Raw genomic sequence first — 26,115 nt, 5'->3', positions numbered from 1 at the left:
TTGTATGTACGGCAAATGAGATGTTGGACAATAAAATGTAAAAAAAAATATATATATAATTCACATACCAAAAAAAGACATTTCTAAGCTGATATAGACTCACATCATACATCTTGTTTTATCCCACCAACAGTGTTTTGTTCACTTTTATATATGTATATATTTATATATGTATATATTTATATATATATATATATATTTATATATATATATATATTTATATATATATATATATATATATATATATATATATATATATATATATACACAAAGAAAAGCAATTAAATCTTCTCATTTGAGAAGCTAAATCCACCAAATTTTTGGCTTTGTGTTTGACAGAAACAATCCATGATGAAAATAGTTGATTAATTTCCTGTCAATCAAATGATTCACTGATGATTTCAGTTCTACAATGATATCATTCATATAGCTCTGAATACCATCGCTTACACAAAAGTAGACTTTCCCATGTTTTCCACATGGTGCACGTGATCACATGTAAGGCAAATGTTTGCCACATATATGTGAAATTCATGTGTTTTTCCAAACTGATCCAAACTGAAACTCCTCTGATGTTTTACAGAATACTGTCGTCTACAAAATGCAGAAACCATCCATGATGCAGGAAACATAAAGCAGAGCGACTCTACTGTCAGATTTAAACTGCTATACTAATTTTGGCTTTGGCCTACTGTCACACACTGCCGCCTCGTTTTGATTGAGCCCTTTGACTTCCTACCACAAAACAATCACTTCAGAGGCTCTTACGTAGGGCGCCCATAATCCCGTGGGCTCGTACAGCAATCCATCCATCTCTCACTCTCTGCTCGTTGCCATGAGGATCTTCATCTCTCCATCTTCAGCCAGTAAACTTGTGTGAAAGGCGTTCTTGAAGTTCTCGGTGAAAGTCAGATCGGTCTCAAACCTGACCTTGTTGGCCCAGATCAGGGCCGTTCCTGGTCTGCAGAAATGCTTCATGGTAGCCAGGAGCTCGTCCAGGAAGTCGTGATGGTAGACCACGTCGGCTGCCAGCACGTAGTCGTACCGGTGGACGGATGAAGGGTAGGTGCGCTGCAGGTCGTAGCCCCAGGACAGAGCTGCCACCTGGGGCGTGTGTCTGCAGCGACCCTCGGTGTTCCTCGTCACGTTGACCTGGAGGTTAGTCAGCACCTCCGGTAAGTCTGTAGCTGTGACTGAAGCTCCTGAGGATGCAGAAATACTGTCGACATCAACACCACAGTCAGACGGTAAGAGCTCATTACAGTGTCTGCTCAACAGCAGCACCGAAGGTTATGAATCTAATAATCCTTTTTATGTTTATCGTAATGGAGTAGAGTGCTTCGCCTATTGTGGTCCATTTTGCATATTTATCTTTACAAAATGACCCGGTCTTGACCACAAAAATGTATTGTCAGAATAAATAAATTATCAATGTGTCGTTATTATTCTTTGAAAAATATGCAAACTGTTAATTATTTTAGATACGGTACATATGTTTCAATCTAAAATCTTTCCACTGTGTGTGTGTGTGTGTGTTTGCACAAGCCCTGTGATAATGGTTTACTCTGTTTTGACCGTTAAGGTTGTGTCACGTCATGATGATGCTCACCCAGCAGACTGGCAACGACGGTCACCACTCCTGTTCCTGCTCCCAGCTCCAGCACCTCCTTCCCCTGCAGGTTCACCACGTGCCTGTTGTTGTCCAGAAAAGAGCACAAAGCCAGCGCCTCCAGGACAGAGAAGGGACAAAAGAATGAATAACTGAGGTGAGATGGAAAGATATAAAGCCTTGTAGCATTTTGTTCTCAGAAATACTCACGGCCGGCCACATCACGGCTCCGTAAGAGTCGATGGATTCACGAATGAGAATATCGTGCCCTGCATAATGGTAGATGTCTTTATCAAAGCAGTTAAAGAGTTTAGAAACCCAGAATTTCTCCTGCACAGCTGTCTGGTTCATGGAGTCTCCTGTGGAAAGAAACAGAAACGGGTTTTAACGTGGTCCCACACAGTAAAGACCAAAATGATGCAGTTCACTCAGCATGAAGGACAACCTGAAGTCGATGGGTCAGTCATTTGATGTGGTGCAATAAAAAGATTAAGTCAGGACTTTGAGGGGTATAAAACATGACATCATTTTGTATGTGGACCAAATAAGAGTTAAGTGGAAAAAAAAAAAAGGAGTCGCTGCCTCGATTGCTTTTAAGCTCAGACACTCGATCTATACCGACGGACGCAATCAGCTCTCTTTCAAAAGGGAAACTTGGTTACAGTTTTGGCGTCACCACTTTTTGGCCTCACACCTTTTTGGCCTTTCTTTATGTGTCTCCCGTCGCACATCTCAAATCTAATTCAATCGACTATAATATTGCCAGCTGGCCGCATCATTGAAGCTGCTGTTTCACTTAAAGAGTCTGCCAACAAATTAAAGCTGAGGCGAACAGAAATGAAAACCGAAGAAAAACAAATCCTGCCCTAACTTCTGATACCTTTTATTCATGATTGCTGCATTAAATAAGTGTAATCATAAGCAGAGAAAAACACCGAATATCAAAAAGGTTAGCTTTCATGTTGTTGGCGGCTAAGCCATGCAGATACAGTTTTGGTGTTTAGGCAGGTTTTGAGATATCTGAAATTTTTGCTGCCACGCAAACACTGAGAAGGTGAAATTTCTTTATGTTGGTCACAATGCAAAAAAAAGTTACATTTCAAACAAGACTGTGAGTCGAAAAGGTCATGCTGGCAACTCTGTGGGGTTTATTCACAGTTTTGCTTTGAGCTAAATGCTAAAGTTAGCATGCTAACATAGTCTAGGATTTGTTGACCAGCTGTAAACAGACTTTAGCTGAAGTTGATGGGAATTCTCTTTAGATTTGCAGTCATAAACCAAAGCGTTGGAAACGTTTTAAAATTTGATCTGCTGATGCTACGTTTTCTGTTTGTTTGTTGTCGCAAAAGTAATATCTTAAGTAGAAATCTTCCTTATCCCGGATTTAATTAGAATTCATGCTACAGTTGTTGATACTTCTCCAGAGTTATCTTCTGGGGAGCATGAATGTGTCTTGATAATTTATCACATATTTTTTTTTAGGACATACAATCTGTGGTTGGTATATTTCAGACTGGATCATTGTGGAGGATCAACGCCAACAAAAAGAGCCATGAAAAATAAAAATAAAAATAATGGACTTTATAGACTTTCCTGAATCAGTTTCTCTGTTTCTGTAAACACTTTTTCTCTGGAGCTACTTTGTACTGAGCAGGAAATAGTTCGTATGATATCGAGGTGACAGGAGATCATAATCTCTTCATGCCTTTGTGGTTTGACACAAATAAAGAAAATGTAGCTTTTATTTTGGGGATTTGAGTGAATTGACCGTTTTGTTGAAAGGCAATTGGACTTTGATGTTTAAGCTTAAAATATGCAGGTGCTTTTAATCTATATACACAAATGTGCAGTTTCTCTGACAGATGATTCACCTGTAATGTCCTCTTCTCTTGAATCTGTGTCCTCTGGTTCATCCCTCGCTCTCTCATCCTCCTTGAGGATCTCCATCTTCCCCATCGCTTGCTCTTCATCACTCTCATGCTCGTTTTTTTCTTCCTTCTCCTTTCCTCTTTTAACAGCTGACATGTCAGATTCCTGTGTTACATTCTCATTTTCTTTTCCTTCGCTTTGCACCTGACTGATAGAGTCAAGTTCAGGCTCGTTGAGTTTTTGTTCCACATGCTTTTCTTTGCTCTCCTCCTCCTCCTCCTCCTCTGTCTCTCCTTCATCCTCCTTCATCAGCTGATCTTCCTCCTCCTCTCCCTCTCTGCTCGTTGCCATGAAGATCTTCATCTCTCCATCTTCAGCCAGTAAACTTGTGTGAAAGGCGTTCTTGAAGTTCTCGGTGAAAGTCAGATCGGTCTCAAACCTGACCTTGTTGGCCCAGATCAGGGCCGTTCCTGGTCTGCAGAAATGCTTCATGGTAGCCAGGAGCTCGTCCAGGAAGTCGTGATGGTAGACCACGTCGGCTGCCAGCACGTAGTCGTACCGGTGGACGGATGAAGGGTAGGTGCGCTGCAGGTCGTAGCCCCAGGACAGAGCTGCCACCTGGGGCGTGTGTCTGCAGCGACCCTTGGTGTTCCTGCACAGGTTGACTGTCAGGTTGCTCAGGACCTCTGGGAGGTCTGTGGCTGTGACCCAAGCACCTGAGGACAGAGAGAACACAACACAGGTAATAACCTCGCGGGTTTGTGCGTGAGAACGTGTTCGTCTCTACTGACTTACCGAGGAGCGCTGCCACAACAGACACCAGGCCGGTTCCTGCTCCGATCTCCAGGACTGCTTTGTCCACAAGTGTCAGCTGTTCACGATGAGTGTCGAGGTGGTGACAGAGGGCCAAAGCCTGAGAGCCACAAAGATGATTCTTACAGTCAGTATTGATGTCCAACTCTGTGACAGTTGATATCTTTATGGTGTCAATACGTTTTGTGATGTATTATGCAGGCAGGCTCATGACTTCATCTTTACACTTCTTCAAAGGAAAATCTGTGAGAGCCCAAAGAAAACATTGCAAGATTTACAAAAGGACTAATTGCTGACAGATATATATATATAATGTAGTATAATAATCAAATTGTGAACTCGGCATCATCTTGAAATGTTATTTGATCCTGCATATTCTCACAATGACAGACTTTAGCTTCCGAGCCTTTTTCTTTTCATTAAAGGCATTTAAAAAAAAAAAAAAGTATTTTTATAAAGTCTGTTTTTATTTATCAACACCATTTTACTTCTTAATGACACTTAAGTATGATATAAATCAAGGGCACAGTCGAGGATATCATTGGCTCTCCCCTCATACAGAGGAGTCAGGAAATTGACTGCTTTGTTTATTTCACAATTTCATGATTATATTATATATCCGTGTCTGTTAATGGAAATATTATTAATTTCATAATGTCTTGTTTATTTTTTATGTTGACCACTTTGAGCCTTAATGAACTCACTCTAAAACAGGAATAACAGTCTGTTATTTCAACCATTTTCATGGTGAAATGAACGTCTAAACACAACTTTTCACCAGTGAAGGCTCGTAAATTAAACAAAAATCAACTAAAGTCTTGAGTGGTTTGATAGAATTATAACTACTATTGAGCTCATATGCCGATGACATCTAATGGGGTGATGAAGACCATGTAATGTGGTTGAGAGCCCCGACAAGAAAAGGTAGTTAACTGGATCTTCAATGTGGATAGTTTGTCAAAATATCATAACAGTACCAGGTGATACGTGTTGCCACGCTGGGAACTCTGTGAATCTTTTGTTAAAGCTTTGAGTTCTTGTGATTGAAATCACTGTTGCTGCTTGATCTGTGTTTGCCTGCATAAACGGAGGCATCCTCCAAAGCACAGAGCGCTGGAACACATTGCCATGGTGCGGGCAGGTCCTGTGTGCAATATCATGACAAATACCAGTTCAAATCTTAGAAACAGGGTTCCTCACCGCTGGCCATATCATGCCCGCATACGAGTCAAGACCCTCTGTGATGACGATCTCCTGGCCGACGTAGTTGTACACCTCTTTAAAGACTCTGTGGAAGAAAGATGGAGCCCAGGCCGGCTTTTGTTGTTTCCCCACAGCTGATTCCTCCGATTGTGTATCTGAAAAATATAAACATCAGACGCTCAGATGAGTGTGGTCTGCAGCAAACATGTAACCCACATCGTTCATCTTACCTTTTTCCTCCTCTTCATCTTCCTCCTCTTCATCTTCCTCCTCTTCACTTCTCATATAATCCGTTTCCTCCACACAGCATGTGGACAAAGTATCCATATAAAATGCTTTGAAATGTCGGACAGACAGATGTTATCAGTAGGATATAGATAGAAAAATAAAATCAAGTAGAGGTCAAACTTTGTCTTCTGTGTTTTTGATTCCAAAGTGATTATAAAAACGAGACTAAGGGAACAGAGAAGAGGGTTGTACATCATTACATGCAGCTGTATAACATGTTCAATTCATATACTTTAATATTTTGTTACTTATTTGCTACGGTGATTTCATTTCTTTATCCAGAGTGTTGCTATGTTACATGATCATTTCTTTTGTTTTAATTCTGACTATTTTTGCATAAATATTACCCATAAATGTCGCACAATAAACAAGTAAAAACTAATTTTAAAGAATTTTTTTCAAGATGATTTTAGTCAGAGAACACAAGACATGTTTCCAAACCCCGACATACAATTCAATTTGACTTTTAAAAGTTCAATCGTCAAGTACTTCCCCCATAACTACTGCAAATACAGTGAAAACATCAAGTTCAGCTATGGACCTGTGACCTTCGACCTACCTGCTGCTGCTGTACGCTCCAGTGAAAAACCTCGGGAGCAATCCTACTGCATCTGGAGACCTCTGACTGCGAGGTTATAGAGACTCAGCATCCTGCAGGACCCACCCATCATCATCACAAGGGCATGAGGGTATTTTTAGAGCGCCGCGCCCACGAAAGATTCAAGAGCAGAGTACACGTAGATGCACAGACACACACAGGATCACCAGCCATGGATCCGTGCCTCCAGTGTTGCTTCCAGACTTCTCTGCTGGTGCTTTGTAAAGACCTCCACAGTCTGTTATCTCACACTGGACACAACATGAAGGAATGCTCAACCTGTAAGAGCTTTTGTCCTCTACTGAACTCTCCTGAAATGATCCACTAACTTTCATATGATTTTAACATATCTGTGTCCAGGTACTGCAAGTTATGCTGCAACTGCACCAGTTTTATTTGGGTGTCTACAAATAGTAAGAGGGACACAGAGGGGGGGGGATAAGCCCTACGGAAAAGTAGGCCAATAGATGATTTGTGTTTGGCTGGATGGCATCTTGGCAGAGAGCCACTGAATATGTGTTGTGACCAAAACATTTTAAACCTACAAGCCACATTGGATGAGTTTGGTTGCACTTTGCGTTCAGCCCCCTATTTAGAAGTCCTAACAAGTAAACACAAATTTAAATAACAATTTATAAAACACTATCATCTTGTTTTTAAAAGTATGCAAGAATTTATTTGTCAGCAAGTGTTCCTTCTCCTGTGGACATCAACAATAATTTTATCCAATAATAAAGAAAAATGGAGATGAGAAGAAACGTAATAAAAATGTAAAAATGACGTAGGTTGTCTGGAACACGTCCACGCGAGGCTTCCCTGCTTGCTTATCTTGCAATAATCTCAATTACCCGGAGACGGGAGGTAAGAAGATCAGACCGGCATGCAGCCTTCTGGTATCAAGCCCCCGGAGAAAGAAGGGGCCTTCGGTAACCAAAACCTCAATTAGACAACCCTCAGTTACATTTTAAAAGCTCCTGACCATGACGTTTCACCTCCCACTTTCAGGTGTTATCAAATGAAATCAATACCCATCACAAAACCTGAAATCCATCCAGGACCTTGAGGGGCGTTGACATGTTAATGGAGGGTGGTTAGGTCATTGCCTAGCTGCGCTACTGATGTGAAGCAGCCTTATTTGGATAAAAGATGGGAGTTTTTAAGCTCGATGACAGGCAGTATCTCAGCGGTGTCTCTTGGTGGAATGTTATTTGTCATCGAGAGGTTGTTGAAAGAGTGCTAAAGTTAGCTGATATTGTTATGAGGCCGCCACACACACTTTTCAGCTGTTGAGTGTTTGTTTATCTTGACAATGTTATTGACATTCACAGCCACAACCGTAGATATCCTCCTTCCTTCCTCTTCAATCTAACTCTTCACCACTCCTCCGGCTCCTCAGCAAAACAACACATATCCATTACGTGGGCAAAAAGTCAAGGAATGATGGGTCAGAAAATGAGCCAGAAAATGTTGAAGGATTTGGAATCATGAATAAGATATCAGGTTTAACAGGTGTCATTAATAGCAAGGTAATCATGCTAACTGGTGAGTTTCCAAAACTTGAAAAATGTGTGCGTGACGTTGGTGTTCATGTTACTGAAGCAGCACTTACTGCCCAATATGGATCTTTAGTTTGACCTCCTTAAAGTGGTTTGCTGGTCAAACATTACCCAAAGGAAGTCTTATATTTACAAAATAACATGCAAGAAAAAAAACAATAACAGCAACCACCAAACTGCTGTCAACATTTCAAGTTTTCTGTATGTTGCAAAGAAGATCACATTATTTATTGAATTAGTTTGCCTTTTCTAATTGTATGTAAATAATGACGTTTTAAAAGTGCAGTGTCTGATTATTATTGCGTTTATTCGGAGGTGAACTATGAAAATAACCACTAATTTCCTGTTGTGCTGTATCCTATGTAATATTATGAAAAGGCCTCATATTTCTATCATTTTTAGGTTTTTCATGTATGTTATATCAATTAAAGGTAATGAACATTGTCCTAATACAGTCTAAACATATATGTATATTTTCGATGTTTAGCAATTGCATTGCTGTAATTTTGTATTGTTATGTTACTGTCCCAGCTGTTAAATGTGATTATCCGTATCTGCTTCATCCTGATGAGTGGGGCTGGAGCCTAAAAGGAAAATTTAGTTTGATAAAAAAATGTATTTAAAAACCATGTGAGTTGTACTTTGATGTTGGTGAGTCAAGTCAAAGCGTTCCTGGTTCATTAAACAACAAAAATATAGGAGTCATGCAGGCGTTCTGTGTGAAGCAGCGGAAACACAACACATCACTTTTTAAGTTGATGTTGCAACCCTTTAAATAAACAGTTGCCTATTTACTCATCCAACAGTTACTGCGCAGCATTATCAATCACATGGAGTCATGTTTGTCTCTTTTAGCTCTGTTTTGGTCTCCACAAACTCCTGAGTATGACATTTAATATCTGGCTATTCATCTTCTGAATTCTCCACTATGTTAAACCGCTAACTGTGTTTGACTGCTGTTAAGTGCTGAGAAGACAGTCTACGGTGGATTTTTGGAGCTTTTGGGCTGAAAATGATGCTATTGTCATGGTTTTGGACTTTTCAGCCTTCCTGTGCTGGCCCCAGTTCTCCAATCAGCCCCACCTGCAGCCACTCACACAATTATACACTCCTATTGTCTCCTGCTGCCACGCCCACCTCACTTGCTCTCATGCTGCGTTCAGATCGTGTCGTATTTACCGTGTACACGAGAAGAGTCCATATGAACGGCCCCCTCGTGGTATTCATGAAGGCAACTCGAAATTTTCTTAAAGCCTCGAGTTCACGCGTTGCGACATATTGGCGGACGTTTACCTAAATGGCCGAGGCCATGGACATTCATCTTTTGTTGGATGTTAAGCTAATAGATTGTTTTTTTCCAGTCATGTAGAGTTTGTCTTCATAACTTAGATAATAACCTACGTCAGAGAAAAATGTTGATCTTCCCAACGGTTCTCGTCTTTTCTCTCTGAACCTTTACTTTTGTTCAACGTCCCGTCTTGTTGTCGTGCGTTTGACTCCTCGCTCTTTGCATTGTAAAAGTTATGAAAGCAGTAAAGTTTCATCACTATGAGCAATTTCTTTCACACAATTCCATTGTTATTTTACAAATATCAATTACAGCAGAAAAAAATATATCAGAAAACAATAATTAGATGTATGAGACATTGTTAAAATGAAACGCTGTGTCTGTGCTCGTGGTCCCCAGAGGAATTCATCTTCAGTGAACTATCGCTGACTGTAACTTAACAGGCGATCCATTCATACCTCTCTAGATCTTATCCAAACAGGTTCCTCTAACAGCGATAAAACCTGATCATATCGTACAAGTAAAGTCACACAGCAACAGACTTCCTAATTAGAATCGACTATCTCATCAGGAATCCACTGGAAATATCCAGAACAGTATGTTTGCATTGTAAACTCGCTGGACCAGTGACAGCAGACTGAGCCGAGACCTCGAGTGTGAGAGCATGTAGCTGATGGAGGGCATCCAGATAGAAAGGAAATCTCAACGCGACCCTCAAGTGGTCTTGACCTAATTTAAAAATCTGACCTACTTCAACATGCAATAAATATACTGTTCTGTGTGTTTAGCAGTTCAGGCAGCAGCCTCCCTGTGGTCCTTGGTCCTGTTATCCTTCCTCCAGGCTCGGTACAGTTTGATACTCAGACTCGGGAGGTCATACAGCTCCTCCACGTGGAAACGCTGTCGGAAGCGATCCACAAAGCTGTTTTCTGGGTCCAGGCGGAAACGCATTGCCCAAAGGATCTGAGTGTTTTCCTGGCACAGGTAGTCAAAGGTGTCCATCAGCTCTTGCAGGTAAGGGTGGGCGTACACCACGTCAGCTGCCAGGATGTAGTCGAAGCAGTGTGTGGCACGGGGGAAACGCTGCTCCACGTGCTCTCCCCAGACGAGCTCCGTGACCTGGAAAAGATGAAGTAGGGTTTATACACTATTAAATCAATGTATTATATCCAGAAGTTGGAAACTATTGGTGTTAGCTGCACTCAAAATGTTGAGGGAATGATAGCGCACTTTACATATCTGATTTCTTTTCAACTCTAGGGTATAAAATGTAAAACCTACCAGAGGGATGTACTTGCATTGGCCCTTGGTGTTGCGCATTACGTTGTACTGGAGGTTCCCCAACAAATCTGGTAGGTCAGTGGAGGTCACCTTAGCACCTGCAGAGAGACAGTGTAACTGAAGGCTGAAGGAGAAACAAACAGCAACAGATTAAGTCAGAGCTCATCTCTGGATTGGTTAGTTTCAGTACCTAACAGGCTGGATACGATGGTGACGAGTCCAGTTCCAGCTCCCAGTTCAATAACATTTTTGTCTGTCAGGTTGTATTTGTCTCGGTTGGTATCCAAGAAATGACACAGCACCATTGCCTGTTTGGAGATAAAAAAAAAATGTATGTGTTGGTGTCACGGCTCACAAGTAAGAGGTCTTAGGTGAACTGCAGGACAATGTTTGGACGCACCGAGGGCCAGAGCACAGCTCCGTAGAGGTCTGTGGACTCTTTGATGCGGATCTCCAGACCAGAAAAGGTGTATCCCTCCCAGGCCTCCGGGCCCATCACAGATGGATGGAAACACCGAGCCATGATGGCGTCGGCTAGCTCTGCATCCACAGCAGCACCTGTGTTGGTGCCCACAGGAGAGACAGATAATTATGTTTATATAGAGATCATTAACAATCAAAGTTTACAAAGTGTTGTGGCATCGTGACTGAGGAAAATGCTGAACCTAGAATAACACACGAGACAAATGGACTTTTTCACGTCAGACAGATGTCGTAGCAGATCTTTTTTTCTGTATTTGAATACTACAATAGATTATTGAGGCGTTTCTACTTGATGTGTCAGCAGCTACTACTTTCTCCAATCAGTCTTGTTTTATCTTCAGAACTTATACAGCAAATGGTGAAAAGGCCTCATTTCATTTAACACTAAACACATTTAGGTTCATAATGCTTCTCTGATCCCGCTGAGTTTGTTTGTAACCTCCGCCATGTGTCACCGCTGCTCAGAGCATCCGACCCACAACTTCAGTTATGTAGGTTTAGAGAAAGGGTCAAGGGAGCCCACGGAGCGACAGTGCAGAGGCCGAGTGGGGTCGGGAGGGCTCAGGAGCTCAAATCTTAACTTTTGTGTGTGTGTGTAAACAACTACTCTGACGTTAGTCATGTTCAGCTCGTTCACGCAATTGACCTTTTTATTCATGCAAACTACCTATTACTGTCAGAACTAATTAATGAATGTTACTGAAATGATAAAGAAAAGGTTTTCTGTTAGTCCAAATCCTCACCTTGTTTGGACTTGGAGTCCTCCATGGCCTTAGACAGCTGCATCTCCATGTCTGAAGGAGTCCAAGCAGGAGGGCAAGAGCCCAAAATAGGAGATCTTCTATATGTCAGCCAGCGGCGGCTCTATGGTTTGTGGTCCAGAATGAAGTCCTCTGTATTTGTGTCACTGTGGCGCCTGATCTCAGGCAGTCTGTTAACGGTCACGTTCAATGGTTTTAAGTTACACACAAATAAAGTGTTTCTCCAGTTCTTGTCCAACAATCCCACAACGAGCCTCAGCTCCGCCCCGTATGTCCAGCTCTCTCTGGGCATAAAGCAGGAACAGTGACTGACAGCAGCAGCTACCCTGCCACGCTGCTAAATTGGAGAAGGAAGAGGAGGAGTAATGGGTTTTAAATTTAAGACCGGCAGAATGAAAAGTACCCACAATTTATCTAGCTAAAACTGAATGTTTTCATATGTGCAATAACAGGCGATTCACATACAGCTGGAAACAGGTTTTAAGTGATTTTTGGTTTCTAAAGACCATCTTAGTGCAACTGTTGACAAATCAGCACAACAAATGAAAAGTGACATCAATTGGAAAATATGCGTCTCAAAGATTTGATGCAAAAAAAATAATGCCGTTCTTCTCAAATCTACGTATCTTAACAGGGACAAATATTTTCACTGACAATAATAGTTTACAAATTCATATTCTGTATTACAGACAAAGGTCAGTTCATCAGTTAACCTCATAAATATCAAATATCACAGACATTTGGGAGTGTTATGTTTCACACTTCATGTTACAATTCGATGTTTTAAGCTGTCAAAACTTCTTCCCTCTGCCTCTTCCTCTCATGCTTCCTCTCCCTGTTGTGCTCTTCCTTCCACGGCCTCGTCGGCTGCCCTCGAACACAGATCGGGATGTAACCATAGCAACTTTCTGACCACCATCGTTGTCCTCACCAGAGCTGCTGCTGCTGGACCACGGGTCCCTCTGAGGAACAGTCCCGGCAGACTGAGGGACAGACTTTCCTGAGACGGACACCTGGCTGGCGCTGCTGACGTCCATTAAAGATGTGAGAGGAGCTTCAGCAGTTCCCTCCAAACCCAGAAACCCTCCTCCTGCCACGGACCTCTCCTTTTCCTTCTCTCCTTTCTTCACACCCACTTTCTTAGATTTGGAGGGGGAAAGCATTTCCTCCTCACTGTCCTCCTCTTCCTCCTCTCCTCCTTCCCTCTCCTTCCTCTTCAAGCAGGTGACGGCTCGGCGGAGACGCTGGCTGCGGATCGCCTGCTTTTCTTGTTGCTCCATGCGGAAGAACGAGTCGATCCGCAGCTGAGTCTAAACCAAAGCAGAGACAGAGAAGATAGAAACAGCGCTCCGTTCCCTCCATCGTTGACCAATTTACTCAAGACAGGAGATATTTAAGAGAGTATGACTAAGATCATGAGACAGTGATGGTCGTGTGCTTACCGAACACCGGACTAAAGATGTGACAGCAGCCATGTAGACGATTGTAACAAACAAAACAACTGTCGTCTATAAAAGTGGATATCGTTGTAGTACTTTTAAAAAAAAAAAAAGTACTTGCCAGTGTTCGGCTGCTTTGCAATGCATTCGTACAACAGTATGTTAGTTACCTGCGTTGAGTTGAGCTGCTTGATCACAGGCTGAAGAGTCTCCTCTGTCCTCCGGCTGTTCCAGCCAAAGCGACTCAGACAGAATGTAAAAGACTGGTTAAGAAAACGTCACACATTCGTGAACACACAAACACACGTGTACACATAGAGACAGGATATTCTTTGATCATGTCGAGCTGTGGGTGTCCCCAGCTGAAGGAGCTGTCTGACTGGTCCACGGCAGGCTGCAGGTAAGCCTGGGCGACGGCGGGGTTGGGGAATCCAGGCTGAAGTTTTAGGTCTCTCAGTTTTTTCTTCACCTTCGAGTCACGAGGATCAGCAGCCAGACGCTTTTCCCCCTGAGCCTCTGACCACCACTGACTACATGGAGGAAACAGTAACCAGGGAGATAATAAGCCTTCAACAGAAACAACAGTAAGAAGTGCAACATTTTGATAAAAGTAGTTATTTTATGTAAAAGAAAACACATTTATTGTAAATGTTCAAGACATGGAATTACTGTAATCTTTAAAATGATACTTTATTAATACTGCATTAAGCCGGGATTTTGGCCACAGCAGTGTTTAACCCATAAAAATACACAACCAACAAGCTTTATGAACACTTTTGAAAATGATTTTGAAAATCTGTTTGAGTCTCCGGGACGGATGAACCCAAACCCCGAAACGAAGCCACACACCTGAACTGTGTCAGCGGCTCCAACTGCAGCCCTGGAAACTCATTCAGGATCTCCATGCCGGTCACATATCCGACCCCCGGGACGCCCTCCGTGTAGTCACTGCCGAGCAGGTAAGCCAGATTGATCATTTTCGTCCGGTCCAGACCTGACAGAAAGAAGCAGGGGAGAGAAAGAGATAATACATTTGATTGGAAGTAGACTGAAATCCCTCAAATGTACAAGGGCACCAAACTGGTATGAACTTTTACTACTATGTATTTACCACTAAAAGAGAGACCACTTAATCCATGAAAGTCTTTTAATTTCATGGAACCTTTAAGAGATTCAAGTGAAACTAAAGCCACATTTCCAGAATTTGTAGTCACAGCAACGACTTTCAAAAGAACTCAAAGTTTTCTTGAGCTCATTGTATTCTGCGTTTCCACAGCAGTCTGAACACTTTCAGGTGGTTTCGGCAAATTAGCCCACTGACACACGTTCTTCGTGAAATTATATGGCGGTTTGGAAAACCAACTAAAGGTGCTTTACCACCAACTACTGGATGAGTACGGTATGCGTCACATGCCGTTCAAAATACACGCCGGACGTCGTCGTTGGTCTTTCTGATCTATTATTTCTTCTGGAACTCTATGTTAACGTGTTCAAGCAAAATAAACCAAAAACAAACACAGATTTTTAGAAGAGGTGGTTGTAATAAAATACTGCAGGTACTCGACTAAACAGAAATGTTCAGCACTGCAAGCCCCCCCCCCCCCGTTCCTAAACTTCCTGAAATGCTACCTCCCGAGCTGGGAATTTTTGGGGTGTAATTTAATCTCTCGGATTTAATTTAGACTGTGGTCCCTGAAGTGGAAAAGCGGTTAGTCTCTGGGGGAAAGTTCCTGCAGCACAAATGTGGCTTAAGACTGAAACATTTTATTTCAAGTATTGCCTCTTTTTGTCAAGAGGAAATCAAGTGACTGTAATAAATGCTTGCAAACACAAACACACACAGCTGACAGCAGCCACTGACCCAGTTGGTTCTGCAGGTCACCGTACTGGTAATGTTCCACATATTTGTTCTGGCTGAAGAAGTTCCTGTACACATGTCGCCCTCCGAACAGCCACACATCGGAGTCGTCCGTGATGGTGCCGTTGGTCTGGTCGGCGCGGTCCAGCGCTGCACACTGAGCCTCGGCCTCCATCGGAGCCACCAGGAACGGCACGCCGAACAGCCGCAGCAGCTCCTGGTTTCAAACACTTATTACTCGCATAAAAAAAACAACAACAATGCACAATATCCGGGTATGTCACGTTGTTTTAAGTGATAGCTTTTTCTTTTTTTTCCCCCTTAGCTTCTCCTGATTTCTTGATGACACTGACACTATTTGCCAGGATTTTAGATAAGTTTTAAACTGTAGTCTTACAGTTGCAACCGTTTCATGTCAGCAGGCTGCGTGTGCATGTTTCTGCAGTCATCAGACATTCTTTCGCTCTTAGAAGCTCGTTATCGAGACCACTGACGGGATTAATAAAGATCAGCCTCTTTGGAGGTTTTACATTAGTGGTGATTTTATGAAGGAGAAAATGCTGACAGCCTGTGAACTTTTAAGAGCGAGTGAGCTGACCGACACGTGCACGCACACACACACGCACACACACACACACACACACACACACACACACACACACACACACACACACACACACACACACACACACACACACACACACACACACAGGAAGGACTGTGAAGTAAAGCAGAGTGCACGTCATGACTCTGGGAATGTTTGGCAGAGGTACCACGAGGAAACTTATCCTCCAGAGAGTCTTACACCTGCTCTGTGTCATCAGTTCAGGGACAGCGTGAATGCATGTTGATTCTTTTTTTTTTTCTGATAGAAGCTCATGTCAACTATTTTCTTAAGGGCGGCTGTGAGGTCGAACCGCCTGTGTGTTTTATCTGTGTCCGTACGTGTTGTTGTTGATCTTATCGTTTCTTTTGTTCACCTGGCTCTCCAGGTACATCTGCCCGGTGACTGTGTTCGCCATCCTCTCCTGCTGCTGTTTCTGCTCCCTCAGGTTGCTCTGCTCCACCTGTAGAGAGCTCTCCAGAGCCTCCAGCTCATCCTGCAGCACAAAACAAAAGACAAGCGGCACATTTTCACACCTTAGAAGCAGGAAGAAGGTCATGTCTGGAAATCATTGTAAGAAAATGACTTTTTCAAACTGAAATGGATTATCTATCAAAACAGTTGCCGATTCAATTTCTTTCCATCAACAAATCAATAAATCTACTAACTGTTTCATCCCTCGAGTACTGACAGAAATACGGACCATGTCGATGTGCTCCCATTCATTGACCGCTGGCGTTGGTCTGGATTCGGTCTCTGTCGCCTCCTTTTTGTCCTCCTCTTCCTCAGAATTCAGAGCAGCAGCTGGATGACTGGGAGCCTCCGTCAAACTTTCCTCCGATTCGTCTTCCTTCTCCGTCGCATCTTTATGAACTTCATCTGAAGGTCCTTTCGCTCTCATTATTACAACTGCATCCTCCCGTTTAAATTCTTCATCTGACACCTCAACGAAGCTTTCTGAGGAAAAACATAGAAGCACATTTTAAACATCTACCGGTGTATGAACGCAGTGTGATCTTACAGCGAACATTACCGTACCTTCTGACTCGCTCTCCTCACTGCTCTCGGACTTCACATCATCTCCATTCATCTCCTCTGGAACTTCGGTGAACTGATTCATCCTCTGATGCGTCTCTGCACATAGCTGGTGAGAGAGATTCATGGATAATGTGCCTTGACTGGACGCAGCAGCAGCAGCAGCAGCCTGTGGTTTGCGCTCTGATTCTTTTCTCTCAAGCTCTTCTTGTTTTCTACTTCCTGTTCCTCCGTCTTCCATCAACTGTCCCTTCTTCGTCTGCTCTCCGGACTCTATCTCCGTCTCAAGAGGTTGTTGCTGACCAGCAGAGTGAAGTGCCTTATTTCTCTGTCCAATCACATCCTCCATTTCTTCTTCAGAACTACTAACAAACAAACCGTCTTTAACTTGCAAACTCTGACTTGTTGGGTTCCTCTTGAAATCTGATCTTTCTTCATGTGAAGGTTCTGTCTCGTCCTCTGAGCTGCTGATGACCACCTGCGGCACAGGATGATAAACATTCGCCCGCAGTTTAGTGGGTGAGCTCCTGCGTAGGGCCGTGCATTCAGCTGGTCCGTCTTCCTCCTCAGTCAGAGCTTGTTGGATTGCCAGTAGTGTCCTTGGAGACACGCTACCATCCTGCTTATCCTGATCCTCCTTCTCCTCATCTGAGCTGTCGTTCATTGCAGCCTGGATTGCTTTGAGTGTCCGGGGTGAAGGCGGTGCCGTTTCTCCCCGAGATGGTTTTGATGCAGAAGGTTTGGACTCTTTCGAAGAGGCAGCCCGCACTTCCTCATCTCCCTCACCCACAGGACGCCACAGGGGCTCAGGTTTGTCCGCCGCCCTTCTTCTGCAGCCTGACAGGGAGCTCCCGGACCAGGGGGCCGCTGCAGGTTGGCTCTCGGGGGCAGTCTCACTCTTTTTGGAGCCTATGTAGGTAATGTGGAGACGTGTTCTTTATATGAAAACAATGGCGAGACTGCAATTATTAAATTAAACTCAGATGATACAGTCTACGTGGGCCTTGTCTAAAACATACCATAACAATTAAAGAGTAATTTCCTGTCAACCATTGGTTTCTCTAGATTTAAATATGGCACCAAATGTACTTGCAGAGATTTATTTTTTTTGAAGAAATCCAACATCTGGAAATTTAAAATGAAAATGGACATTTTTCCTGGAAAACACCGTTAACATGTCATCGTGGCTGTCTCACCTTTAATAAGGATATAGTGCGAATTGTCTTCTGAAACCAGTCGGTGCGACTCGATGCTGTGACTCTGCTGATCTCCGTCCTGCTGGCAGAGCGGTGGAGCGTTGCCGGCACTTTGCTGGCTCATCTCCTTCTCCACACCCTGCAGACGCTGGTTGAGTCGGTTCCTCTGCAGCAGGCCGGCCAGCTGGTACTGCGAGAAGTCTCCGGAGTGCTGAGAGGGAGTGAAGAGGCGTCAGTGCCGAGAGGACGAGGCGGAGGGGAGCGTGGCTGAGGGTGAACTGTACCTCTGGAGGTTTGTGGAACATGGTCCGACGTCTTTTGCAAAACTCTTTCATGTCTTTGAGTATCTCGTGTTTCATTTCAGGAGGCAGGCTGGCAAACTCCTCTGAGTTGATGTCCACCGAGTTGGGGTCTTCATACATTTCTCCCTGAGACACAAAGAGCAATCTGGCTTCAAATGGCAGTTCTTGAAAAGAGAATTCGTACAAAGAAAGGCTGCGCGATACATCTTTTGTGAAGAAGACATGACGACCACGGACGCCTTCATCGTTGCACACTTAGTCACTGATAACATAGAAAGTTGTATTGCATTACTGCATCACAGCCAGACCGACACAAGAATCCAACAGCGTGACTGTAAAATGATATTAAAACCAAAAATACTAAATCATATCTTCCATTTTGCCATTGGCATTAAAATTATATATAATGCTGACTGAGTGATGCTGGATAACTGGATGCTCCTGAGCATGAGGTTATTTTACCTGATACATATGATAACCGTCCACCATGTCCTCCCGCTCTTCCTCTTCCTCTTTCTCTTCCTCTTCTTCTGAACTGCAAAGAGAAGGAAAGACTTTAAAATGAGTATAGTGCCATTATTAAAGGTGAAATACATTTTACTAAGCGCTCCTTCATGCACATTTAATATTAACCAGTCGCCGATTCAAGAAAATTATTATTTAGTTATTTGTGAGCTCTGTGTTTGCAAAAGACACCTTTCACCGTTTGAGTAGAGAAGCATTTGTTTTCACAGAGCACCTGACTCTGCAGTCCAACACGTGTAGAGATGAAGAGCGTTTCAGCCTCCTCCCCGTTGAGCAAGCTCTCTGGTGTTATGCTGACTTGCTATTTTATCTATGACCCCTCATGATTGGGAACCTTTCCCAGGCCTCTCACCTGCTCTTGTCCTTCTCCTCTGCAGCTGGCAGGGCCGGCAGAACGTACATGTCGTCCACCTCATCTCTCCTCACGTTGGACAGGCTCGGTAGAGGATCCTTACTGTGGCAGGGAAGAAATGACAAGTATCATTTTAAATATCATTTTATAACTAGTGCTGGGATGTTGTGGGGTTCCAGAGACAGAGGACAGCAGCGGGGACTCGTGTTTCTTTGTCATCCCTCCACCACATACTCTCCCCCCTCTGTCTCTTACCTGCGATCTCCAAGTGCCGCTTTGATAGCTTGTCTCTTCAGGAATGTCTTGAGAAGTTTCTCATTGGTCTGTTTGGACTCACGGGTCAACTCCTCCTTCCTCTGCCTCCTCAGAGTCTGCAGGGGAGGAAAGCAGCGCGAGATGACTGGGAGAGGCAGACTCCTAAACCTGTCAGTATAAAACATTTGATCCTTCAGCCACCGCTGGACTTACCAGGGTCTGCTTCTTCAGCAGTGGTGCATCCCCATCAAACACGAACACCGGCCTGATGCGGAAGAAGAGCAGCTTACAGATGCGGTTGAAGAGCGTGAGGAGGTGGGCGTTCTGGACACTGTTGCCTTCACGGTCCCTTACCCCCTTCACTGCCTGGTTCAGCCATATACTGATGTCTGGGGGGTGTCTGGCTAAGGTTATTACTTTGGCTTAACAGCAATCAGTACGTTTCACACCTGAGGGAAAAGTGACAGGACCATACTGCAACAATGACAGAAAGATCAACAGATCACCTCCAAGTTAGGATACCGACAGCAAGGATCTTTCCTTCCAGTGTCTCGGGGTTGATGGGTCTCCCTGTACTCTCCAGCAGCCTCCACAGTCCGTGAACTCCCATAATAACAAAAACAAATAGATCAAAACTCACCCGAAATATTCCAAAACTGAAATACACAGCATTCACGTAATTGTGCTTGACTATCCTGAGCATTAACTCCAGAACCACTGGAGTACAAAAAGAAGCACCATCAGAGCGCCACTTTACAGCGTTTGTTGCTGCAGCATTTCTTTTCCGTAAAGCAAATAATTGACAGCGCACCAAGGTTCCGGGGGATTCACGTCGGGTCATATTAGTCTGTTACACCACCGGCTTCAGGCAGCACCAGTTTTCTGATCACTAATCAGTTCAATATTTATTTGCTGGTGTGAGAGTGTCATTGTAATAAGAGAGAAGCAGATCGCAGATCAGTGTTTAGTTTGTACTAGAAGAGCGTGTATCCCGGGTGTCTAATGCCCCTGGGGACGTCTGTCAGGCTGACTCCAGGAAGGCTTCTGCAAAAACTGTATTTTACGATTAAGTGTACACATATTCAAGATTACATTTACCATAATGACACTCGATTTTGATCTATGGACCGTGAATTCCCTACAGCTTGTGAGTTTACGAAATACAAGCGCGTGTCTCGACAGGAAGTTTTTGCCTGAGAGGCTCAGCTCGGGGCAACACTAACCCAACATCCCTCGTGAGACGCCAACTGCGTCCGGTGACGAAATAAACATCCTGCCGCTCACAGCGACTTAACCGACAATTAACCCGGTATGTTCCCTACTAATTCAATCGATCTTTGATGTTAAAATGTCCCGAGGAGTGTGTTTTGTTGAACAGGGTTCACGTTACTGTAACTCGGCTCGTTCACTGATCCTGTCGGTCATCGCTGCTAACGTTAGCAAGTTAGCTCACGTTCTCGCGGCCGTCATCATCATGTGACTTTATCATCAGCTGTTAACCAGATAGTAAACACAGGATCATATACGATACAACAACAAAGTACTTTCCCCTCTGTTGATCATCACAGGACGAAGAGTCACCCGGGTTTCACTTGTTATCTGACGCCCACCTCCACCATGAGTGCCGTCGTGAGAGGTATGTAATTGTTTATTCATCTCCGTTACTCTTTTTAAAACAGCTGCAATAAACTTAGGAGCAGTCCTTTACCAAACGTCTCCCCTCACTAAGTGGTCCGAGACCCCCTTTTATTTAAGACGCCCCCCTCAATAATTCATTTGTTTTCATTGTCTTTTACAAATTTAAAAGCTGGGAACTGATTACTGGTTCTTACCCAAGTTTAAAGTTGGTAAACATAAAGCATTTCAGATTTAGTGGCTGCTGCTAAACACGAAGAACTAAAATCGGCACTCATTCATACAGTATTACTTTGATTATTTTATTTATATGTCTTTTATTAAAACCGTAGTTTTGTCCGCTCCTTACATTTACTTATGTAATCATGTTTATTCTACGAACCTCTTTTCAACACATGAAACCAGACTTTTTTTCCCCCATGTTTAACATTGTCTTATCACAAACAAAAGAAGTTGCCTGAATATAATGCATTTTCAGGCAACTTCTTTTGTTTTGTGATTTTTGTACATTTAGAAATGTTGTGATTTACTGAACTGTCTGATCAAAGCGATGTCTGTGAAGATTCGTGGTCATCCGGGTCATAATGTTACCAAAGGCAACTGGACTTGTTTTTGCGGGTCTTTGTGTGAATCTGATGACAATTATGAGTCTGACCAGATTTTGATACGGACACATTTTGGTGATCACCAAAAACATTATTGAGGCTCAGTACTCGTCCTACATGCTGCCAGTGAGGCGCTTTGATGACTGTACTTCGGATCTGCTTGACACCTTTAAGTGTTTGATGACGTTGTTTGACAGTAAAGTAGTCGCTTCGTTTGTAATCACTGTTCCTACACTGCCCAGTTGCCATACTATAGTCAATAGTTTATATTGCCATCGCTTTAATTTAACAAAGTCAGCTCTATAATCACGCTATCTTCAAAGGTCGTTCTGCATTACTCATCTAAAGTGTTTTTGTCCTATTTCAGTCACAACACATTCCTGTAAATGTTTATGAATAAATGTTTCTGTCTGCTGATGAATTTAAATTTGAAATGGATACAGGAAGTGTTGAGTGTAATGCAGTAATTTAAACAGGGCAAATGGAAGCACATTAAGAGAAGTACGAACATTTTATTTCCACTCTCGGGGAAAGAAAAGGTGGCGGAGCGTCATCCTGGTTCACTCTGGCAGCACTACACTTATTCCTGTTTCCCATTGGATCATCAGTATGTTATAGACAGAACCACACCCGCATTATGGCCAGTCCATTTCTGCTTGGATCACAGGATACATTCAAGTCAAAGTGTAATCGTGGCTTCCTTTATATCTTCCAGCGTCTGCCAGGGTGCCTATCCGAGGAACTGGCGATGGCATGGAAACAGAAAAACCGGCAGCGTCCCTGGAGGTCAAGTCAGACACACTGCCACCGGCTACGTCTGAAATTCCCCTTCTGAAAATCGCTAGCCTAAAGCATAGCCAGAAATCTACCCATCACACGCCCCCTGCCGCCCCCCAGCCTCTTGGGGTGCTTCACCTGGGCAAGGTGAGTCGAGAGGCCTGCACAGAAGTTGAAGCTGTGAGGATCATCGTCCCACGTGCTGCTATCAGCCGGAGCAGCCGCACGGGGCCGACTGAGGCGAGAGGGGAGGCCGAGTGGCAGAGCTCTGCTCCGCTGCCTCTGGTGGAGGACTGGAGAGGACAGCTGGAGAAGCTGCACAACTCTGAACGCAGGCTGCTGCAAGACAAGGAAGGCCTCTCCAACCAGCTACGGGTGCAGACAGAGGTAAGGCCACCCTCTATTTGAATATGAGACATGTTAGGTTTCATGTATCACATGTGCAGTACGTTTTCATAAGTGTAACAGCGCAGCGACCTGTTCATCAGTTCATTTCAGCCTTCCATGTGGAATTCTTGAGTTATTTTTCTGTCCAGATAAATCCAAGTATTTGATTCAGTGGGATGCTGCTGCCTATTGTCTCATCCGCAAGCTCATGATTTAGTTTTTTTATTGGTGGAATGTGACACAACCAAACTCTTTCATTGATACAGTACTTTTTAAAAAAATATATATATATTTTTTTTTTAAACTTTTATTCATTGTGTGCATCAGGTGAACCGTGAGCTAAAGAAACTGCTGGTGGCCTCGGTGGGTGATGACCTTCAGTACCACTTTGAGCGTATGTCACGGGAGAAAAACCAGCTGATTCTGGAGAACGAGGCTCTGGGCCGGAGTCTGGCGCACACTGCAGAGCAGCTGGAGCGAATGAGTATCCAGTGCGACGTCTGGAGGAGCAAGTTCCTGGCCAGCAGGTACGACACACCCAAATAGAAATGGATGGAAATGACGAGGGAGGAGATGTTTACTTTGACTTACGCTGTCATCTCATTTCTGTTTTAAAAGGAGCATCCGTCGAAAGATATTTCAGCTCAGCTGGAGGAAGACAAATGAAATATAAACAATAAGATATATATGATATAACAACCTCGTAATACTGAATCAACACGTGCATTACTGCTGTCTAATCAGAGTCATGGCGGAGGAGCTGACGAATGCCAGAGCAGCTCTGCAGAGACAGACCAGAGAGGCACAAGGAGCAATTCAGGACCTGCTGTTAGAGAGAGAGGTGTTCTCCCGGGACATGATGCTCACCCACAGGTAACATCGCCAGAGATTCAAGAGTTCACAAATGAAGTGTTTATCTGAATGTCTCGCAGCTTAAAAGTCCTGAAGTTGAGGCAAAGAAAGGGCACTTAAAGCCTGGAAAAAAATCTCAGCAGCAGGACTTTCTTAACACTCATAAATAATAGAGTCCACCTCTCTGATGGTTATATTTATTGGCTGTATTTTAAGTAGGTATGCATCCTTCTTTACAGGTCCGCTGGCTACTGAATTAAAACAAAACGTGTTCTCTTTAAATGTATATAAAAGCTCATTTATTCTTAACTGGTTACTATCAAGTTTCTTACCACTACTTGAGCTTGATAAATATTTATGCTTACAGCAAAGTCTGTAATTTATCAGCTCGTTATTATTCATCTTTCACAAAATTGCGAACAGGAGATGGTTGTGGTGTTTAAATGAACAAACTGAACTGAACCACTCTGTTGGTTTCTTAGTTCAGTTGTAATCAAACTTGCAGAGGTCCAGTCTCTCACTGAGCGAGTCAGCTGCTCACAGAGCCGGGAGTTAGTACAAAATAATCCATGGCCTCATCCCGCATGTGGTTTCACTATCAAATCCACATGAACATAAACATCCTCAAGCTTCATGCTTTTTTTTTTTTAAACTGAAAATGTGAGTGTGCAGAGACTCGCTGGTGCTGCTGCAGCTCAGACTGTCTCACGTCCTTTCATTGTGAGGGAACAAGTGGATTTTGGTGTGTTTTCCAAAAGTGACGGCGCTTCTGCTTCTAAATGCTGGTGCTCATGACGAATACACACTGTTCAGCTGTGTATCGGTTCAAGACTTACACAGCAGCAGCTCCGCTCCGGCATTGAACAATTCATGAACAAATATTTTCTCTTCTCATGACTCACTGACAAGAACTTCTCTGCATATGACTTAACAGAGTCTGTTGTGTCCTCAGATCTCTGGAGCAGCTGCTGGTGTCTCTGCAGTGGGGCAGACAGCAGACTTATTACCCCAGCGCACAACCTCTCAGCACAGGAGAGCTGGCAGCAAACAATCACAAGCTAGCAGACGCCATCAACTCCCACCTGCTGGGCAACAGCAGCAGCAGCAGCAGCAGTGTGGTGAAGAGCAGCAGTGCAACAGCCGAGCAGCTCTGCAGCACACCGGCCGAGAAGATGGCTGAGAAGGTACCAACTTCATATGACAACTCTTTCTACTTGTTTTTTTTATTTAGATTTGTTATAACTTTCTAATAATCCAGATATTCACAAATCTGTTCTATGTTTTCTGTTTTTAGGTGCTGAAAATTTTAGATCCAATTTCCTGTTCAGAAAACAAAGCGGAGCCTCCTCTTGGTGACTCCACCCCCTCAAACTTTCTCAACAGCAAGAATAGCATCGGCAGGTTTCACCCTTACACCCGCTATGAGAACATTACTTTTAACTGCTGCGAGCGCTGCAGTGGAGACATCCTGGTGCTCTAGATGTCAAAGAGACCAAATGTCCCCATCGGGAATAAATGCAGCATCAGGATTTTTACCATTTCAAATCATGGTTTTAAATGTATGAACTTGCGGATTTCTTTTTCTCTCTTTAACTTGAAAAAATTGAAATGAGAAAATGGGAGTTCTTTGTTCAGGAATCATGATGCGATAAAGAAACGGAAAACATTTCAGAGCAGCTGCAGCCTGGTTTAAACCATGAAAAGTAATTTCTCACAAGGATGTGAGTTCAATGTGAGTCAGTGTTACATGGTGAACCGACACCGTCAGGTTGTCGGCATCTTTAAACTTGAACTAGTGTGTTTGTAGTTTTATTTAAATATTTGTACATTCATAATTCACTGAGGAACCAACAGAGCCAACAGGCTGTCGGGCAAAGTGTGCGTGTGACTGGAGACACCCAACAGATACTGAGCTGACTGCACACAAGTATTGTCAGGAGGCCTCCGACACGGCAGGATCCCAAATCCCTCTGTGACGGTGCTATCATATTTTGAAAACAATGTATGACTACATATATATTTGTAATATAATTTGTATATTGCCTCGTCTAACAGCATTATTATAAAGTGCATTCATGATTCTGGAAATGGACTGACGGTACTATGATAGAATTTCATTGTGCAGCAGTAATTTTCAAAGAAAACTGTTATTATATTTGATTTGTTTTCATTTCATCACTTTCATTTGGGTGTTTTTTTTTGTTTTGTTCATTATTTAAAAATAACCCAGAAAATTGTTTTTTTCCCCTCAGAAAACACTCCTATGAAATGACTATTAATATATTGCATATATATTTCTGTGATTTATTAAAAAAAAAATCTGAAATCAAGCTGTATAATAGTTTGGGGTATTTCATCTGTATGGAAAAGTTAGCTTTTTTCAGTAATGTTGAGTTTTATCTTTTATCATGAAAGCACACCATAAAAAAATTCAAAGATCTTTTGTTTTCCATGTGGATTTGAAATAAAGACCAAAGTAGTTTGTACCTTTCTAAAATGTAGTGTTCTTGTCATTAATAATCCTGCATTGAGACAAAAAAAAAG

The 26,115-nt window shown here is 43.1% G+C and overlaps 4 protein-coding genes across 6 annotated transcripts; 1 reads left to right on the top strand and 3 right to left on the bottom strand.

Annotated features, from left to right (window-relative positions):
- Positions 1–38: 38 nt before the first annotated feature.
- Positions 39–6,450, bottom strand: LOC138212819 (uncharacterized). Its single transcript, XM_069173401.1, has 8 exons — positions 6,342–6,450; positions 5,725–5,829; positions 5,492–5,649; positions 4,274–4,391; positions 3,481–4,194; positions 1,820–1,968; positions 1,610–1,727; positions 39–1,202 (listed from the first exon to the last, which is right to left on the bottom strand). Exons 2-8 carry the CDS (start codon positions 5,819–5,821, stop codon positions 817–819), a joined length of 1,740 nt encoding a protein of 579 aa, XP_069029502.1. The 5' UTR covers positions 5,822–5,829; positions 6,342–6,450; the 3' UTR covers positions 39–816.
- A 2,160-nt stretch (positions 6,451–8,610) lies between these two features.
- On the bottom strand, positions 8,611–12,111 carry mettl21e (methyltransferase like 21e). Its single transcript, XM_069174541.1, has 5 exons — positions 11,732–12,111; positions 10,906–11,063; positions 10,696–10,813; positions 10,506–10,603; positions 8,611–10,343 (listed from the first exon to the last, which is right to left on the bottom strand). Exons 1-5 carry the CDS (start codon positions 11,778–11,780, stop codon positions 10,017–10,019), a joined length of 750 nt encoding a protein of 249 aa, XP_069030642.1. The 5' UTR covers positions 11,781–12,111; the 3' UTR covers positions 8,611–10,016.
- Positions 12,112–12,211: 100 nt separating this feature from the next.
- ercc5 (excision repair cross-complementation group 5) lies at positions 12,212–20,243 on the bottom strand. Its single transcript, XM_069174533.1, has 15 exons — positions 19,838–20,243; positions 19,529–19,704; positions 19,316–19,431; positions 19,061–19,162; positions 18,646–18,718; positions 18,166–18,309; positions 17,882–18,092; positions 16,689–17,594; positions 16,354–16,607; positions 16,027–16,146; positions 15,050–15,263; positions 14,038–14,182; positions 13,518–13,718; positions 13,359–13,443; positions 12,212–13,059 (listed from the first exon to the last, which is right to left on the bottom strand). The coding sequence occupies exons 1-15, from the start codon at positions 20,154–20,156 to the stop codon at positions 12,541–12,543; spliced, it is 3,585 nt and encodes a 1,194-aa protein (XP_069030634.1). The 5' UTR covers positions 20,157–20,243; the 3' UTR covers positions 12,212–12,540.
- On the top strand, positions 18,084–26,068 carry blzf1 (basic leucine zipper nuclear factor 1). Of its 3 annotated transcripts, none has more exons than XM_069174537.1 (7): positions 18,084–18,173; positions 20,884–20,951; positions 22,271–22,719; positions 23,047–23,246; positions 23,464–23,592; positions 24,524–24,755; positions 24,866–26,068. In XM_069174537.1, the coding sequence occupies exons 2-7, from the start codon at positions 20,933–20,935 to the stop codon at positions 25,049–25,051; spliced, it is 1,215 nt and encodes a 404-aa protein (XP_069030638.1). In that variant the 5' UTR covers positions 18,084–18,173; positions 20,884–20,932; the 3' UTR covers positions 25,052–26,068. The 3 variants fall into 3 exon arrangements, with proteins under 3 accessions (XP_069030638.1, XP_069030636.1, XP_069030637.1); XM_069174535.1 differs by lacking the exon at positions 18,084–18,173 and adding an exon at positions 19,549–19,630; XM_069174536.1 differs by lacking the exon at positions 18,084–18,173 and adding an exon at positions 20,485–20,624.
- The last annotated feature ends 47 nt before the right edge of the window (positions 26,069–26,115 follow it).

Source organism: Embiotoca jacksoni, unplaced genomic scaffold (genome assembly GCF_022577435.1).
Source record: "Embiotoca jacksoni isolate LCO1_2020_lvr unplaced genomic scaffold, fEmbJac1.0.p SCAF_6, whole genome shotgun sequence".
Classification (NCBI taxonomy): domain Eukaryota; kingdom Metazoa; phylum Chordata; class Actinopteri; family Embiotocidae; genus Embiotoca; species Embiotoca jacksoni.
Note: the sequence above shows the minus strand (reverse complement) of the source record. Positions and strands in the feature narration are given on the sequence as shown.